Source organism: Nothobranchius furzeri, chromosome 12 (assembly GCF_043380555.1).
Source record: "Nothobranchius furzeri strain GRZ-AD chromosome 12, NfurGRZ-RIMD1, whole genome shotgun sequence".
NCBI lineage: Eukaryota > Metazoa > Chordata > Actinopteri > Cyprinodontiformes > Nothobranchiidae > Nothobranchius > Nothobranchius furzeri.
The window spans coordinates 5,079,203-5,099,520 of record NC_091752.1 but is presented as its reverse complement, the minus strand read 5'-3'; the positions used below and the strand labels follow the sequence as shown (position 1 = coordinate 5,099,520).

Here is a 20,318-nt window from a genome sequence, read left to right as displayed (position 1 = left end):
CATTGCAACCTTTGGCTCCAGTTACACTCAATGTTTGATAAAAATTTTGCTACGGCTTTTAGTTTTAGCCTCCTAACCCCAGGATGACCAGTGCACCTCATCCGGAGTGTTTCTGGAGGTGCCTCTGGGCATAACGCTTTTTATTTCCAACAAAACATTTAAACAAACATAATCACCTAAAATAATAAATCAAACAAACATTATTAAAACGCATCACCTACTCTAAGCTCAACAGGTTAGCTTGTGAAACTCACAGAGATGACGTCGGTGTTTTGGGGACTCATCTCCACGACGTTGGCATTGTACGGCTCGTCCTGCCACATGGGGGCGTTGTCGTTTATATCAAGGACGGTGATGTTAACCTAGAATCAAAGGGAGAGGAGAAATGTTTGGAGCAATTATAAAATACTGAAACCAAATTCATTAAAAAGAATTTAGATTGTGGCTGGGACAGAACATTAAAATACAACCCTCACAGTGACAACGTGAGTTTGTATAGAAAGGTTTTTCACAATAAAACCTACATTTTGCATTAAAAACTTTTCAAATTTGCACAAATTCTTTTGCCCACCTTTACTCTTACTTTTGCACTTACTTAAAACACCTTTATTGCCTGAAACATTTTGTTTTAACGCAACTTTTTTATATTTTCTGCTTGACTATTTTATTGGCTAATTGTCTACTTTTTGAAAGTTTACACTTTTTTGTGTCACAACTAACAGCAATATGAACAGAATAGTGTTTTATTTAATAGTAGTTTTACAATACATTTGAAATGTAAATAGGATAGTTTTGTTTGGAGACACAAAACCTTCCAGGGTTTACTGTTAATCTCTGGGAATATCGATCGAAATGTTGAAAATGAATTAAATGATGCCCCAGTTTTTGAAAAATATTGGTGGCTTCGTAAATATAACTATAAAAAATCAGGTCTAAAATACATGGGAGCGGGTCAAAGTCTCTGGGCGATGCCATATTAGACGCTGTGTTTCCTTCTTTGGGAGCCCGTGAAGACAAAACGCATTTACTGATTTGTAGCAAGCAGTTACAAAACTTTCACCATTCATAATCGTTGTTGTTTTATAAATGTACCTCTTTGCTTGTTGCCAGTGATGAAATTACTCCCAGAGTGTTTTGACCCTAAAGGCCATCCATTGGTAAGATCTTACTTGAGCACAAAAATACTGCTTTCTTGCAATTATTTAGGTGTGTACTGCCCCCCCATCTCCAAGGAAAATACACATGGTCACTTTAAAATTAAGAGCTAAAGTCATCAAATTTCAATTGGCCTTTTAAAATATGCATTAATGGCTATTAGAAACACACAGAAGAGAAAAAACAAGAAGGAACTGTCCCGAATAAAGTTCAAATATTGTTTGAATAGTTAGAATAAAACCCAGATGTTGAGAAAAAACAAAGTAATTCAAGAGTAACGTTATTCTGAGATTACAAAGGTATGAAAAACTAAACCACCTTCAGTGCAAAGACCCATCGGCCTCGATGATATATGACGAATGTATCCATCCAGTGTTAGAGATAAATAATTACATTTGTTATTTACATTTCTAAATCTGTGCACACCCGTAAACAGCTTCAACATTTCCAGCAGGTAAGGCTGCAGTAAAAGTTTGGCACGAAGAGAAAAATTGTAAGAAATTTAAACACTTAAAATGTTGTGAAACATGCGAGAGTTTGAGACTCTTATTTTGAAGGATTTAAGGAAGTTGAGGCTCTGCTGAGGACTACTGGAAGAATCTTGTTGTATTTTGTAATTTAACACCCCCCCCCCCCCAGCTTTGATTATAAAAATGTTTTGGGTTCAAAAGCTAATCAGGGTTTCCTAACTGAGGCTTTACTTTCAAAAGTAAAGTTCATATTTCCTTTTATTGTGAAGGTTAGGGTTAGGCAGGAGTTTCATGCTCAAATTGCTAAAGGTTTGGATTTCACAAAAATAAACAATCAATGATGAACAAGTCTGCTTCTAGACCTGCAGAAAGAGAAAAAACAAACCTAAAAAAAAAGGGACACACAACAATACATCAGGAGCAAACAATCACTGCATCACCCTGATGGTGAAATATAAAATCAACATTGTTTTACTGAACAATCACACGATAATAAACCACAGTGCATTTAGTGCCAACCACAGCCTTAAGACATGTGTTGAACGTGCCCAAGTCCATACTTATGAGAGCACCATGTGAGCACCTGTGTGTGTACATGCACTTGTTTATGTAAGGTTTCTCTATAGGAGTGTCCAATAGAGAGTGTGAGGGACCACAGATCTGCCCCCCAAAGATGTGTAGGGGATGGAGGGAGCTCCAAGTCCCAGAGATCCAGGAGCTGTCCCAGAGCGCAGGGACCCCAGGGAGACTGTAACCAGAAAAGCCCCCGCTCCCCTTGAGAGGCGCAGAGGATCGCCCCGGGGGGCCACAACCAGCAGCCGGCAGAATCCCGGGAGAAATCAGCGGCAAGCCCACAGGCCCGCCCGCAGCCTCCCACCCCCTAGCCGGCCGAGCCCTTGGAAAAGGTTTGGATTTTCTAGAGTAAATTAAAACTACACCTTATTGTTATTCAAGTCCTTTTGGTCCAAAGTACAAGTGACCACTTCAGATGAGCTGAAGACCCAAACGTGGCTCTAGAGCTGCAGGTTGGACTAAAGGCGCTACCAGATAGTATCTGTACCATAAAGCTACAGAAATGAGCCCATTTTCAGCACATGTTCAGTGGAGGGGTTGTGGTGATGGTGTTACCGTAGCGATGCCAGTCTTCTGCTGCGGGCCAACTCCTCCATCCACAGCTCTGACTATCAGGATGTACTCCGACTTCTGTTCTCGGTCCAGAAAGGTCGTGGTGGTGAGCTCGCCTAAAACAGACCAAAAAGGGTTAAGACAAGGTAAGGTAATATTGTGAGCGGTATACAGTTGGTCTGTATTACAGACGATGAGTACACGTTTGTTTAGATCTCCTCTGCAAGGTTTTTTTGTTTTGTTTTGTTAAGATGTGAGTTACGTGTACTGAGGATACAGGGGGAGGAATTTTATAAGTTACACTTCATCCTACTCCCCGTCAAACGTTTCAGTTACACTTCATGCATAATGTGTGTTTCTAAGGACACGTGTACACAAACAGGTCTATATATTTATATATATATCCATGCATTTAATTTAAATTTGGTTCTAAATAAATAAGAAGCACCGAAACCCATGTGACACCCTAGTAAACAGTGTGTAAAGTACACACATCAGCACATGCATGCTTGCACGCCAACCATCCCACCTGAGCGTGAGTTGAGCCGGAACTGAGACGGGCCCTCCAGGGAGTAAATGAGCGAGGCCTGACCGAACTCCCGCGACGCATCCGAGTCTGTTGCATTCACAACCAGAACAGTGGATCCTGTGAGGGGTGAGATAGTGAAACATCAAGATTAACGACATTCAACAGCAACAAGATGTCAATGAATAAATGGAGGTGATAGACAAGCTGCAGAGTCCAATGTCCAATGTCTTCCCTGCCCCCTTCCTCGGCAATGTTGATGGCTAATGGCAAAAATGTATGGATTAGTGGATTATCAGCATGTTTGGCACGGCTCTCACTTGCCACAAAGTTGATCAGTACCCAGACTGGTAAGGGGATGAGATGCTAGCCAAAGCTGCAGGGCTGGCCTGGAGCTCTGTCTCGAAGCAGCAGCCTTAGGCCTGCAGCTCAAGGCCAAATACTTTAGACCCAGTTCCCTGAACTTCAGCGTACATCCATGCTGCTCTGCTAAGAGCTCCTTTAAAATGTGCATGAGACAGAAAGCATGGCCAGAGCTCAGAGAGAGAGAGAGAGAGAGAGAGAAGGAGGTGCAGTCATACGTTCCCCTTTCCCTCTAGTGGCTGGAAACAAATCTATTGTCGGAGAAGACAAGAGCGAGAATGAATGGAGCAGCTAGAGTGAATGTGCCACATTCTGATAGAGGATTTCAAAAATGTTGCTGAAAGAAAACCGAAGCAGAGAGTTCAAATGCTCGTTGGCCTACAACTCGAGTTGCAGCCGAGCTGCGCTGCTGGTGCATAAATGTGACTCTGGTGACTAAACTGTAACCGCAGAAGCTTTGAGGAACTCACCGGCAAAAATGTTCTCTGGGATTTTGATGACGTAAGACTGTCTGCTGAACTCCGGCGCGTTGTCATTCTCATCCTGGAGGAGGTGAAATAAACAAGCAAAAGCTCAGCAACAAGACTGCAAATCACAGCGCCGAGCCAGCAGCGGGGAAAAGACTGACATTAAAGCCCGAGTGAGGAGTTGTAATTGCAAAACGGTGCTTAAGTGGCACCTTTAAACTTTGTCCTAAACTGGAAATGTGGTGATATAAAATCTGTTAGAATGAAGACATTTTCCACCAGAGGCGCTAAAAGTTTACAGCCAACCCAATTACATCCTGCCAAGGGTGACATGAATAAACAGCTCTAACACGGGACGCCATGAGCTTTAAAACGGACTCGGCGACAGCGTGTAAACGTGTCCCAGCCTCCCGCTCATGAATACGGATGTTTCACGGCAACACGTGGAGCTGCGTGGCTATTCACGGCGAGGATCCCCACTGCGCGAGCCGCTGAGAAGTGTTAACACTTTACAACAGTCACTGGTGCAATTATCTACCACGGCTCCGAGTTACACTGGTGCAGCGCTTTGTGTGAGTGTGACGCTGCCAGCCGCTGATAAACCCCTGTGGTGTGAGTCACGCCACTGTGGAGGACAAGAAAAGAGACGGAGACAGACGCAGAATCCGGAATTGTGCACATCTATCCCAGTTGGATTTTGCAGGGTTTCTCCCTCCCTCGTGTGGGATGTGTATAGAAATTCTTTCGCCCCTTGCATATCGAGAATATTCGTCCATTCTTCTTCGCCGCCGCTGCCTTTCTCATGAATAAAAACGTACATGTATGATGGATGTCCGTCCAGGGAAATGAGACGAGAGGTCTGAAGACTTGTTGTGGGTTCTGTCTGCTCATTTTCAGTGTTGGGAGTAACGCCGTTTAAAATAACGGTGTTACTAACGGCGTGCTTTTTTAGGTAACGGAATAATCTAATTAATTACTTTTCCCACTGTTGCAACGCCGTTACCGTTACTGGGGACGGGAGGTTGTGCGTTACTATGTGCGGGTCGAACGTTGAGCAACAGTGTGAGGCTTTCTGACCGCCACACTTCAGCTGCAGCCAGGGAGAGAGAGGTGTCGGTAACGCACTTACAAACACGATGATGATTGGCCGGGTGGGCGGAGACCCTCACGGTCTCAGTCACTAACTGCTGCAGACACAACAGAGCAGCGATGGGAATAACGCCGTTTAAAATAACCACATTAATAAAAAATATTTCTTTCTGTAACAAGCAAACTAATTAATTACCGTCTTCTTTTAACAAAACGATCGTTTCTGTTACTGATAAGGAAATGCGTGCGTTAAGCAGCGCGGTGTGTTGAAGCTGTCATCAGCTGATCAGGAGCTAAAGAGGAAGATGTTTTCATCCAAGAGCATCACGGCCCGTGAAGAACGAGGAAGACGTGATGAATATCTACGCCCTTCTTAGCGTGAGAGCGGGACGTCCTGAAGGTCCGCTCACCTGTTCACCGCTCAGACGTCCTGATCTTCTACCTTCCTAGATCATCCAGCTGTAACCTGTTTCTGATCATGTCTTTAGTCCCGCTGTAACACTGATGCATCAGTCTCAGACGGCATGGAGCTCAGGTGTTACCAGAACTACCTGTGTGTGTTTACCACCCAGCTTCAGCTCTTCTGTGGTTGGGTCTGACCCAAGTTGTGCCTCTTCTAGTGTCATTTTAAAGGTTTTATTTATTTATTTAACCATTACTAGATTAGCAGCAACAGAAATGCTACTAAAAACACACAATTATGTGATGCTGGAAAAATTTAATACTGTGCAAAATTACATTCATTTCTGTAATTTAACTAGACTGAGAGACCATTTAAACGCTCGGGAACCTTTACAGGTGTTTCTATTTGCAATTTTAAATTTTAGCTGATTGGGGTCTTGTTAAATATCACACAGTGACCTTTTAATAGTCTAGATTAGTGTAATGTTCCTGTTAGTAGTTCCTCCTGTTAAGTGCTTATTTATTTACATTATTCAGGTTTATAAAAAACATTTGGACATACACTTTATTATGTTCCAGTCATTAGTCATTTATATTTCACTATTGTAGTAATTTATAGTAAATGAAGTAAGTTTAATTAAGAGGGGAACCCTTTTCTCTTGCATTCTTTAATGACAACAGTAACTAAGTAGTTATTTTTCTTGGTAATTAGTTACTTTTATAATCTCGTAACTCGGTAAGTAACTGAGTTACTTTTTTGACAAAGTAATCAGTAACTATAACTAACTACTTTTTAAAAGTAACGTTCCCAACACTGCTCATTTTGTTTTTATGCCAGTATTCATAAAGTCAGTTGAGGTAAACAGTCACATTTTTCTTTTGCAAGTTAAGAGAAGGAGGAATGTAGGAGGAATCCTCTAAGTTCTCCAAGTGGTTGGGGTGGTGGGCCACCGGCAACGGCCCGGAGTACGTCGGCCGTTCTGGGATTCTCCAGAACTCAGACTGCCAGTCTGCCTCTGGCCCGAGCTTCTCCTAACGTTCTGATTCAAACATGTACGGTTGAACGCACGCTAGATCCACAACTTCCCTACTGACTCATCTGGACACTGCCGTTTCTAGCATCAGGCAGTGTCATAGAGCCATTGTGGTAAACCAGCCAATCAGCACACATCTCACTTAATATTCACGTGCTGGCTAAGTAGGCGGGGCAAATCAATCTTTCCATTGTAGGCCTTTATTATGGCGATGTATTTGGCTATTTATCAGGGCTGCTGGGCCATTTTGCTAATGGCTGCTTGTGCCTAAGTGTGAATGTGAAAATGTAAATTCTGTTAGTGTTGTTGGCCACTTCAGTCCATGGATGTAACAAAACTGGTTTGACCTTTTCTTTGAGGAGAGAAGCTAACCCAAGCAAATTTGTTGAGTTGGCTTTTTGATGGTTTTTATTCTCATTTCTTTTTTTCTTTTTTTTTTTTTAGCTAGGATGCTAACTGGATCGTTTTGGTTGTTTTTGTGAACAAGAAAAAAATCATAATCAACCTTCATTGTGGGTTCATACCAGGTTGGCACAAAATCAAAAACAACAGCAAACACAATCCGAATGCTGGTGTTTTGTTTCTTTTACACGAGTAGTATGCATAAAATGCCTGCTGTTATTATTAATAACGGTTTCGTCACCACAGGATGTTTCTAAGTGCACAAATTATGCCCCAAACATCTCCCTCTTCCTGTCCCACTCTTTTCCTGCTGATCACCAAGAAACTCTTCAAGCTCCCGTGTGTCATCTGAACTAACTTGGATTAGCAAGCGTTGGGTAATGTCTTTACTTCTTTTCCTTTGAGGCAATTAGTAAAGTAAAATAAAAAGGTTTGTTCTGTTTACGTGAGTGGTGCTCAACGCATTCCTCCTCTGGTTGTCTGCAAACGTCCATGACATCTCTCTTAAAATCGAACTACATGACTAAAATGAACTCTGCCCAGTGGGCTACCAGTTAATGGGAGACACATCGTATTAATCAGTTGTTGCGATAAACTCATTATTTTGTAAAATGTTGATATTTGAGCTAATCAACACACAAAGTCTGTCTCTTTTATTCTAAAATCTGAAAGCATAACTTGAAAAGGATTGGCTATGAGTGGAGCCCTCACTTGTTCTCGTGCATCGTGGCAGAAGGCCCACATCTGTGTTACTTCGGTTGTCGTACTTACTATCACCTCCACCGTCACGGGGACAGTGCTGTTAAGTGATGGGTTTCCCCCGTCTTTTGCCATCACTGTCAAATAGATCACTCCGTTGGGAATCTTCTCATAGTCCAGAGGCTTGTTTACACTGATCACTGGTGCAGAGAAAGAGAAGGGGGGTGGGGGGTGTTAAAAGTGGAAATTATTGAGAATTTATTTGTGACCTGCTGCTAACAAAACTGTTACCAGCACATTTGTTTGTAGGAGTCATTTTATTAGAGCTGACGTAGAAGTAGAGGCCCAGATTCACCAAGAATGTGCAGCACCAGTTTCTGCTCACCGGTTGCACCTTCTATCTGCTTTTATAAGTGCCAGTCTCTCAAAGCACATGGTTGTATTTATTTGTTGTCTTAGAAAGCTTCAGAGAAACTTCGTAAAGCTGGAGGTCCTAGGCCTACATCAATACTGCATGAAGAAGTAATCACATTTAGGTTTTGTGAATCAAACACCCTTTAGTGCTTTGTTAAAGGGGACATATTTTGCAAAACTCACGTTTTGCTTCCTTTTGTGCTGCAATGTGGGTCTCTACCACCTCTATAAACAATCCAAATATGAAAAAAAAACATGTCCATTCATTTTCTGTCCGTGTTTGGTTTTAGGAATTATGTGCCTAACAAAGCCATTTCAAATATTCCCCATTTGTGACATCACAAACGGGAATTTAGATCAGAAGCACCTCTCAAGAGAGCTGCTGCTGGAGAAGCAGTGGTTCTACTTCAAGCCCCTCCCGTATATCAGAGCTTCTTCTCAGCTTATAGCAGCCTGACTGGGGAAGGGGTGGGTGTGGCCAGCAACAGCTTGTTTTGTTTTAAGTGAAAGAACCTTCAAACGGCTCATTGTGGAAGGTATTGAAACTTTAAAACAGCTGAAATCAGATATTTAGTGCAACAAACGTCATGAACATGTCTTGTATCGACCTTAGAAATATTATGACTTAAAGAGTAACTAAATCCTAAAATAACTTTTTTTGCTAATTAACTGTATAATTGGGTCTTTACAAATGCAATCTTTCAGTTTCTGTGCATTTGTTGACATGTTTGTGTAAACTTGATTAAATCTAGAATCTAGGTCCAAAAACGTCTTTGTGCTGCCCCCTGTGGCAGAACAGCGGCTATTGCATTTGAAACTTGCGATTGACCAGGGCTGGAACAATTTCACATCATTGATACAGTCTCCTCCCACTCCCCCTCCCTCCCAGAATGGAAATTCCCCACACTTGGCCATGCCACTCTGTGCCTCCTGGCAACGCCCACTTTCATAGCATTTTTCAAATCTTGACTAGGGGTGGAGTTACATTTTCTGATGGTGTGCAATGCCTCTTTAAGAAAAAAATCATAAAATGTCCCCTTTAACTATATATTTTAATTTTCACTTAACACATTTGGAAAAGAAAAATGCAGACATTGCAAGGCAAGCGAGACTTCTGAGAAAGCAAAAGAAAATACAGTCAACATGGACTTCAAACTGTAAGGTATTCATTAAACTGAATGGGTCTCCGGAGCAGGCAAAGATTCTGATCATTAAGGAACTAACAGAGCTAGAAAAATACAAGTAATAAATGAGTATATAAAACAAGTTTACAAACTATGGTTAAGATCATCAGAATTTATGCATCCAAACTTTTTTTGGATACTGTAAAAACAACATGGATAACTCTGTTATTGGTCTTGATTCAAACTGGCAAAAATCACTCAACTGAAATGGATACAGATGATAAAATATATGATACTGACAATAAAATGGATGGAAATTTATATGAATTAAACATAAGTTGTGATTATATTGGGGAAGAACAATTGAACTGTGGGAGATTGACTAAGGACACAATGTCACTTATCCACATTAATAGTAGAAGCTTATTTTCTAAGTTATTAATTATCAAAGATTATTTAAATAAATTCAAAAACAAATTTTGTGTGATTACTATAACAGAGACTTGGCTCAAAGATGATATGATGGATGAAGTACAAATGGAAGGGTATGAACTTTATTTTGTAAATAGAAAAAATAAAAGAGGTGGTGGGGTTACCCTGTACATTAAATCAGATCTAGAATGTAAACTAGTTAAGGAAATGACAATGATGGAAGATAATGTTATGGAAATTGTAACTGTAGAAATCAGCAATGAAGCTGCTAAAAATACTTTAATTAGTTGTGTTTATAGAGCACCAGGATCATGTATTGGGACATTTAATGAAAAAATTATTGAATTGGTTGATCACATTAAATACAAAACATTATTTCTATGTGGAGACTTTAATATTAATTTAGAACATGAGGTTGGACAGATAACTAAGGATTTTGCAGATTCACTGTATAGTGTGGATTTATTCCCCTTGATAAACAAGCCAACCAGAATTACATCTCGGACTGCAACAATCATTGATAATATATTCACTAGCAATAACGATGAGGTCAGGAAAACAGGGATATTAATGATGGATATTAGTGACCACCTACCTGTTTTTGCAGTCTTCAAATACAAACATTCCATAAAACAAAACATCACCATGAACTACAGAAGAGATAAATCAGTTAAAGCCATGGAGGCATTAAACAAAAGTGGAAGGAGGTATACGTCCGTGATGTCAACGCTGCATACACATCCTTCATGAAAATACTGTTGAAGTCATATAATGATAACTGCAAATTAATCTAATCTACAGGTAAAAGGGAAAATCAACCTTGGATGACTAAGGGATTAAAGAATGCGTGTGCAAAAAATAATAATTTATATAGGAGTTTTTAAAATTGCAAACAAGGGAAGCAGAAGATAGATATAAAAATCTAAAAATTAATTGGTAACAATAATTAGGAAGCAAAAAAAAAAGATTATTATGGTAATCTGTTGAATCAGAATAAAAATAACACAAAAGCTGTATACTTGGGGAATACTAAACAGTGTGACCAATAGAGAGAAAACAAAATCCAGTATTCCGAATCACTTTGTCAAGGACAAAAAAGATATTTATGATGATAAAGAAATCACTGATGAGTTTAATGATTTTTTTTGTAAATGTAGGTAGGAGTTTGATGGAGGACAAACCAATAATAGAAGATAAATTGACCACAATGATTAGTACTGTCAATAGTATTGTCCTTGACAAAGTAGATAAAGAAGAAATACGAAACATTGTAAAAAACACAGCAATGGCAATAATGGAATTAACGGATAAAATATCAACAGCAACTGACAATAAAATGACTGTCAGTGTTTTCATTGATTTGAAAAAAGTTTTTGACGTCATTGATCACTCAAGGTTACTTCGAAAATTAAGTCAGTATGGAATAAGAGGTGTGGCTCATCAATGGGTTAAAAACGTATTTAGAAAAAAGGAAACAGTTTGTTCAGATAAAGGACCATGAATCAAAACTGTGAAATTAATTGTGGAGTGCCACAAGGGCCGGTCCTTGGACCAAAACTGTTCATTCACTGCCATTGACGACTAAAGTCGACATTTGCATTTTTTTACTGTTTGGGCATCGGAACGAGCCCCCACGCTCAGAGAACAAACATCTCAGCTCTAAAGCCGATCTTCATCTGCATACATCACACGTCATGTGATCAGGAAGCAGAAAATCCATGTGTTACATCGTTTTTGGCCGTTCCTGTAAAAAAAAGTGAGGCGCGATCCGGAAAAGCGTCTGCCGATCACAATTCGACAACGGATTATGAAAGAACGGATAACGCTTGAAACTCGCAGATTCTTCCTGATGTGAGAGGTGAGTCTCCTCTTTGTTTTGGTTGTTTTGGCGTTGACATCATCCTAGCGTGCAACGTTCTGTGACTCTTAAAAAACAGTAAATGCAGTGAGAAACGCTGGCAGCGAATGAGTTAACGACTTGGAAAATGTATCTAAGACACTCGGTACCATTCTATTTGCAGATGATGCAACACTGTTTTACTCAGGATCAAATATTGAGGAGGTGGCTAAAGTGATATAAATGATGAACTGATTAAGATTAAAAACTGGTTTGATATAAATAGATTGACACTGAATCTTAATAAAACACATTTTATACTGTTTAATGATAGAAAGAACAGTGATGTGTCATTGGAAATAGATGGGATTGCAATTCAAAGAGTAAAAGAAACTAAAGTTCTTGGAGTTCTTATTGATGAAGACTTGTCATAGAAATCCCATATTAGTTACATAAAAGGTAAAATTGCCAAATCCTTAGGAGTAGTACATAGAGTCACGTTTTTACTGACTGATTCTCGTTTGTTGGCATTGTACAATTCACTGATTGTTCCATACTTGACTTATTGTGTAGAAATCTGGGGAGCAACATACAAAAACTATACACAACCCTTATTTATTTTACAGAAAAGAGCTCTGAGAATCATCAATTATAGTGGCTGTAGAGATCCATCAACCCCATTGTTTATTAAATATAAATGACTGAAATGATTTAAAAGACTGGAAAATCATACAAACCATGTATAAAGCCAATTTAGGCACTCTGCCAACAAACATTCAGGGGATATTTGAAAAGAGAACTAATAATTACATGCTGAAAGAAACTGATGTGTTTACAAAACCTAGATTTAGAACTAAAATTAAGGAGTGGAATATATCTTTAAATGGTGTTAAATTATGGAATAACCTTAAAAGGGAAATAAAAATGTTCAAAAAATGTACCAAATTGAGTGTACTAAATAATTATGAAAATGTAAATTAAATCAATGATCATGATCACACTGGAATTAAGAACAGGAAAAGGTTTAAAATGAATCTGTGTGTGTGTGTCTGACAAATGGAAATTATATATAAATTGATTATTTCTTCTGGAAAATGGGGCAGAAATTATAAGATGCTATTCTTCATTCTGCTCCTTTTCGTTCAAATTTGATTTTTTGTTATGTATTTCTTATTGTTTCTATGCTTTATTTGTTTATATTTTGAATGAAATAAACAAAGAAAAAAAAACTAGTCGCTCATTTATTATTTGGACGATAAGCAAAAATTAGAAAAGCTATTTTGCAAACATCGCTGGATTCTGAGAACCAAGTGCTTTTTGTCAAGCTAATTTACATTTGCATGAGTGGACTTTCCTATTAGTGTATGACTTAAACGTGAGCAAACTGAATCAATGCAAAGCGTCACTGTTAAATGTGAAAATGTCCCGTTGCAATGCCTTTAAATACGAGGACAGGAAAAATGAGCAAAACACCAATTCCTACCAGAAAAAGATGTGCAAACCTGATAAATATGAGTGAGTTTATAAAAGTTTGCATACCTGCATAACCTTCCACCATTGTGATGCTGAAGTAATCACCGAAGGCTGAGGCTGAGGTGATTGTGTACGTCAGTAAGTTGTTCGGAGGAGAATCATCGTCAGTTGCCTGGGAAAAGAAGAAGGCCTGTGCTTTCAACATATGTTTTAGTGACAGTCAAAAGTCCAAAGCTTTAAGAAGTTTTGAGAGCGCCAAGACAAAAAGACAGATTGTAAAACAGCAGATGCTGCAGCAGACAGTGCTAATATTTGTGTTTTAACTGTATGTGTGTGAGACTGTGCTTGAGCATGTGCATGCGGCCAGAGAGCTGTCACTCAGCAGTGGCATGTTATTGGACAGATTAAAGCTGATCCTGGCTATTAGTGGTGCAGGCGTCAATACTGGATGAACACCAACTGAGCCAAGACGAGCCAAGCAGGCAGAGGACAGATGAAACCGTACTTTGCACGACTAATCCGCAACAACATAAACAACAATGATGACACCCCCTCATTATTCTCGAGTTGGCAGGAACTTAAAAATGAGTCCTCCGGCTGTGAGAGGAGTCTTCTGGGCCTCGCTGGCATCGTTAGAGGCTGGACAGGTTGTCAAAAACACTTATTTGTATCTCCTCACAACAGGCATGTATCTCTAGTCTTTCATTAAATGCCAAAGTGTTGAGTAAGCAATACCTTTCTTCCCCCCCACAACTTCCTAGGCAGGGACTTTCTTTTGCAGCTTGTCTTCCAAAATCAATTTTCAACAAATAGTATTGCATTAGATGGTGGTTTCTTACTGAAAGGTAAAACGAGTCGGGGGCAGGACATCAAAAACGACGACTGGTGGAAGAAAATGCGTAGAGAAAACTGAAAAAGGTTCAGATTTTTGAAGTTCGTAGGAGAAACGAACATCCAAGTCAAGAGCCAAAGAGCAGAAAGCCTCTCTTTGCTTTGCTTTACCCCTCGATACACCCGCTCAGTCCATCTGCTTCACCCTTCCCCCTCGTCTTACCTCTTCTGCGGTGTGTGTGCGCTTGTATGTGAAGTATGTAAGTTCCTGCACAAACTGCTGACACACAAGCTTGTGTCTGGCTTCCCTCTTTCTCTCGGGCAGTGTTATTAATATCGGAGGAGTTTAAGGTGAGCCTATAGTCAAACACAGCGAAGCCAAGAGTTAAGGCCAGCTTTTCCTCAAGAGATATTTTTCTTTCTCCGGGTGCAATCAAAGCCAAAGCTGCACCATTAGTTACAGCTGTGTCCTTCTCCCTTTGGTGTGGCAGTGACTGATGACCAACATGCCAATCTGACCTGGTCTATTGTTGAAAGCAATAAAAACAAACACATTACAGCACGGTTACAGTAAAACTGGGGGAAATAAAAGGGAAAGGGGGGGAGAATCTGATCCCTTGAGGAATTGGGAGTCGTTGACATGTGTGGTTTTTATGCAGAATTACGTTACAGCTTTGAATGTGATGCATAACTGTAGTGCGGGTCTCTCAGACCTAGTGTGCAGAAGTGATGGAACGTGTGGTGAATGCAGGTTCAGTGTTTAAAGGCCGACTCACACCTGATCAGTTAGAAACTTTTTTCCATTTCTCGCTGGAGTTCATGTAATGAATCAGTTAATGTCCAGCAGCCTTTTCATTCTACTATAAATGTTGATTGTGGCAGAAACTTTTTATATTTTAAACCAGCGATAGTCACAGGTGTATGTTTATGGAGCGTTTTACAGCAGCCATCAGCAGAGTGTACGAGAAACTGTAGTACACCAGTGTGTTTCAGAAACTGCATGTTTTCATGTTTTTTTAAGCACAGCTCACTTTGATTCGTGCCAGTGATTGGGCCGTCGGTTCGTTCTCTCTGACTGAGCCCACGTATGCATCCTTCTGAAAGAGTGGCGCGTTGTCGTTGACGTCCAGCACGTTTACACGGACCCTTCCAGTCGTTTCCTCCCCACCTCCGTCCCTCGCCAGCACGGTTAGAGTGAAACGGCGCATTAACTCGTAGTCGAGACTGGCCTTCAGAGTTATCCAGCCCTTTACTTCATCCAGTGAAAACCTGTGAGAAACACGTGGAAAAGAGACGATTTGACTCCAGCATGTCATATTTAACTTGTGCTAGCTTAAAACTAAGTTTGTCTTGGAAACTTGGTGGAAGGTTGGTGTTAAAAACAAAATTGTGCACAATCTCATGCAATATTGCACCTTTACATGCAACCTGTTCACATTAGGATTCTGTGATGTAGAAGAATTTTTTGCTACAACTATGTAATTACATATTTTGTTGTAAAATTGATCATTTTTCTGCTGGCATTTGATTAGCTGCAGCGGCCATCTTGTATGAAGTTGACTCATTTCGCCAAAAGATAAACATGGCTGGCTCCAACAACAAATGCCAAACTATTAAAGACCAAGTTCACGCATTATTTTAACATAGTTACAGTGGTCTCTTGTGTAAATTAAGGCCTTGAGAGTCGATCTTTGTGGGTGGGGGTTGGGGGAAGCTATGGTCCTGTTTCAGGAAGTAGAAGTTTAGCCAGAGCAGAGGTGAGCAGAACACAGGATTTGGGATCCTATTTTCTAGTTTTCTGGCATCTCGCCTCTGATTGGCTAACAGTAACGCAAATCCACCACCAACTCTGTTTGCTTTTAAACATTGATGTTTAATCTCCACGAACAACAAGCCGAAAAGAGTTCTGCCAAGTTGTGGAGTTGCTAATGCTAACAGTTAGCTTCTTCTAGCCAAGACGTTCTCTGCTCTCTTCTGGAAAAGATTAAAAACGGTGAACTGGTCTTTAAGCAAAGATCTTGCACCATGTGCAGCTAGACTATAATGTCTCAACTGTAAGACCTAAATTTACTTCCTTGTCTGTAAAACTGACAGCATTATCTCCATTTCTGTGTTTGTAAGGAAAGTTGTAAAGTTGTCTGTCAGCCATCTTGACCTGGACTGACATCAAAAGATAATCAGTTGTATGTGTATTGATGGGAGTTTCATTAAAATTCACCCAGTGGTAAATTAGATCATTTGATAACTGGAAGATGATGGAAAATAGCAAAGTTTTAAGCAAAGATCCAAAAAGAAAAGCAAATGTTACATCAATGTCTGTAAATCTGAATCACAGCTATGCTTACTTTTGCTCATTGCTAATTGGTAAGATATGACGAATATTAAATTGTGTGTCTCTACATCTAACAAAAACATTGAGACTTCCATTAAAGAGCAAGTCACCCCCTACCAGAGTATTAATCCTCTCCCACTTTCTGTTTGAAAAATGCAACAAATGCTGTTGCCTAGCAGGCCGAGAGGGCGGAGCCGCTAACAAATACACACACACACACACACACACACACACACACACACACACACACACACACACACACACACACACACACACACACACACACACACACACACACACACACAGGCTCACAACGACATTGTGACATCATATGGTACCAGCTAACGTTCTAGGGTACCTCTTAGCCAATAGCGATGGCTGGTTTAAATTCAAATGCAGTGCAGTTTTTACCTGACAACGGCACAACACTGACAGTTTTAGGCAGAAAATTTAAATTTTAACTAAAATGCACTAAAGTGCAAAACTATTGACTACACGTGTCTGCAGCACAATTAGACACGCATTTATATAGTTAAAAGTTGATTTGGGTGTGACCTACTCTTTAAAATCCATCCAGTGGTTCATGAGATTTTTTGTTAACAAACACACAAGTTGGACTCCAATGGAAAATGACAAAGAGCTTTCCCTCAAAGTCAGCTTGCACTCACCTACCAAAAAGTCCAATTTTACTTCAAAAACTGTAAAGATGACAGGAATGGCCATCTTTGATTTAACATTGGTTTGTTGCGGAGGGCATTAAATTGGGATATGTTCAAAGGTTGCAGATTTCAATGATTACATGAGAGTTTAAAGAGCAAGTCACCCCCAAATAAACATTTTTTTGCTGATAAACTAAATAAACGAGTGTCTAATCGTGCTGCAGACACGTGCCGTCAATAATTTGGCGCTTTAGTGCATCTTAGTTAAAATTTAAATATTCTGCCTAAAACTGTCAGTGTTGTGCCGTTGTCAGGTAAAAACTCTGCACTGTATTTTAATTTAAATCTACCACCGCTATTGGCTAAGAGGTATGCTATGATGTAAACTGGTACATTATGATGTCACAATGCTGTGGTGAGCCTGTGTGTGTGTGTATTTGTTAGCAGCTCCGCCCTCTCGGTCTGCCAGGCAACAGCATTTGTTGCATTTTTCAAACATGAAGTGGGAGTGGAGTTAGAATCTGGTAGGGGGTGACTTGCTCTTTAATTAAAATCCACATGATGGGTCATAAGACATTTTAAACGAACACACGCAAAAAAGATTCTTTCCTTTGTTATAAAACTGTTTGTGATAACTGTTCAGACACAGCCCAGATTTAGAAGAGGAATAAAGAATAAGAGGATCTCCTCTCATCATTAGGAACTAAACATGATGTAGCGTTGCACAGAAATACAAAGTTATGTGAATTTATTCTGGATGAAGTGCCTTGTTTGAAAATGCAAGATTTTAAGGTTGTAAAAATATTTTAGAACTGCAAGGAAATATTTTGATGGTGGACTATTTTTTATTACTTATTAAAAATACACGATGAATTTTTCACAACAGATGACAAAAAAGCACATAAAACTGTAGTCAGGGTTACAAAAGAAGAGGAAAATGCGAAGCCACACAAATCATTTTTGTTTTATTCATGGAAAACCATGAATAGATTATACCAAGGATATTTTTTTTCTTCTTAGTGCACATTTGTGGCTGTTAAAGTAAGCATCTGACACTGTTGAAGCTCAGCTGTCAGTGAGGAGGCTGCAGGCCAGAAACAGAGCTGAGAAGGTTCCAGATGAATTAAAAATGAATATGATCATGTGTTTTGATGCATTGTGTGTGTGTGTGTGTGTGTGTGTGTGTGTGTGTGTGTGTGTGTGTGTGTGTGAAAGAGAGAGAGAGAGCGTGAGAGAGACAGCGCAGAAACAATGTGTGTGGTCTTACTGATCTGGATCATCAGTGAAGTAGTAACGCACAACCCCGAAGATGCCTGCATCTGCGTCTGTAGCCTGGGAAGAAAAGAAACACACAAAACACACAAGTCCACCTTTTTGGAAAGTCCTGAGGAGAACTTTTGTTTAGCTCCTTCTTGTATAGTTTTTTCCAACTAACGTACAGGTACAACTCCACTTTCCCAGAGGGCATTTGTAGACCTGCATCCAATTATAACCGTCTGTCAATTTCATTCATTTCCGACCAATGTTACACGAGATATCTTTTGCATGCACACATAGAGACATGAGTTAAACATGCCCACTGTCCTTTGACATTTAGGATGTATTTTGGTGTGTGTGTGTGGTAGATCCCAGTGCTGGTCTCCAGTACACCTTCTTTAGGCACTGGTAGAATGTGTGGAAATCAGTCACATCTTCAGTCTGCTTGTGGTCCATGCCATGCAGAACCTTTTCCTTCCATTCTGAAGAATTTAAGATAATGAAACACTGAAAAGTACACTCCAATACTGAAAACAGAAACTCTTTTAGGTATGTTTGATGTTTGTTGTGTCCTACAGCCTCAGACCTGTGACTACCGAAAAAACAAACAAACAAACAAACAAAAAAAAAACAACAGAAAAACTAAAATTATAAAATAAAGAATTTTTACATTGCAAGTACAAAAAAAAAACATGTTTTAGCGTTCTTTAAAAACACACTAAATATTCTTTTTGGAAGAAAAAAACATCCTGGTTGATTTAACTGAAAATTAAGTTTAAAAAAACCAAGCAGCTGTACACGTTTGCTTCAGTGGGTGACAAACCAGTGAAATTATATTATTATTTTCAGGAATTTGAAAACATCTTTGCTATAAAATTGAATAACTTCAGCGGGACAAAGCCAGACCTCATCCTATACGTCAGCAGCAAGGCTTCAGAAACCCCAAACTCTGCTACTTTTTGCTTAAATGTGATCAAATAAATGACACTTCCAATGTTACTGTGCTATGTTCGATGCACACTTTTGTTCTTTAACAGGATTAGTACTTTCATCAAAATCTAAAATCCGGCATTTCTCCATTTTGGTTGGAGGACCTATGTACTGCAAGTACCTATTTTATTTTGATTGTATTAATGTTCCATGAAATTCAGAATATACAATCGCTTCAATTATCTGACAATAAATGAATGAATAACTTGCTTTTCTGTCACAAAGTTTTTCAAACCAAACTTTACTCCAACTGAGGTCCATCATTTTACAGTAGAAGAACTGGAAATACCAAGATTTGATACCTTAATTAAAGCAAAATTAGAATATATTCTTTTCTTTTTCTCTGCATACATTTGAGCTATATGAGGACGTGCTGATGTAGCTGCATACGATAATCGGCTCCGTTTCCCTAATTTTGTCACTCTAACAGCTGTCTGCGAGTATATGATAAAACATGAACGCCATGCCTCTCTTACTGGAGGTGTTGATTGGATTAAGTCTGATGGGAGACGTGATACATCCTCGCCCACGGGATCCAGCAACAACTGCTGTCATTCGTTTTGGAGTTAAAAGTGATGTCAGAGCAAAACAATCTAAAGATGAACACGTTCAGGAATTGCTTAACTTGTTTTTTTTAAAAATGCCACGTTAACAGTTTGATTGTGCAAATGCAGCGAAGACCTGGTGCACGTGCACCGGGCGTTCTGACGGGGCTGATGGATCGTGGTTGCAGAGTGGCTGTGATAGATGGTCACTTCAGTGGATCTGCAGTCAGTCGAAGTGTCAAACTTGTGTATTAGTGAAATCCCCCGAGTCTAACACAAGGTTGGTCACGGTGATTCAGTGATGCTCCAGAGTTAAGCTGTGCTGGTGCACATGCGTGTGTGAGTGCAGCGCACGTTTGAGCTCACACACATCAGCTCTTTATAAGGGGGCAAGGACGACGACTACCAGTGATCTTTGGCAGAATCTTTCACACGTTGAAGTTAAATAGCTACAGCGCGACACTGTGACTGGGTAACAGCAGAACCTTTATCTTCACTGACCTGAATCTGCAGCCTGGACAAAATCATCTTGACTGGGACTAATTTAAGTAAAACACCCTTTACAGGGTATCTGCAGGTTTAAGGGAGCCAAATTTAAGACTTTTTAAGACCTTTTTTAAGGCCACTTTGACTAAATTTAAGTTATTTAAGCAGGGCAGCAGTAGCTCAACAGGTTGGGCGGGTAGTCCAGT

The 20,318-nt window shown here is 39.8% G+C and overlaps 1 protein-coding gene across 2 annotated transcripts in view; it reads right to left on the bottom strand.

Annotated features, from left to right (window-relative positions):
* cdh23 (cadherin-related 23) overlaps positions 1-20,318 on the bottom strand; it is a 405,629-nt gene that overhangs the window by 110,906 nt on the left and 274,405 nt on the right. For both annotated transcript variants that reach the window (XM_070542163.1, XM_015943881.3), the window contains exons 14-21: positions 18,102-18,166; positions 14,875-15,112; positions 13,079-13,184; positions 7,805-7,932; positions 4,110-4,182; positions 3,280-3,396; positions 2,754-2,866; positions 255-362 (exon numbers count right to left, since the gene is read on the bottom strand). In XM_070542163.1, the coding sequence (XP_070398264.1) occupies positions 255-362; positions 2,754-2,866; positions 3,280-3,396; positions 4,110-4,182; positions 7,805-7,932; positions 13,079-13,184; positions 14,875-15,112; positions 18,102-18,166 (948 nt within the window). The remainder of the gene's footprint in view (positions 1-254; positions 363-2,753; positions 2,867-3,279; positions 3,397-4,109; positions 4,183-7,804; positions 7,933-13,078; positions 13,185-14,874; positions 15,113-18,101; positions 18,167-20,318) is intronic.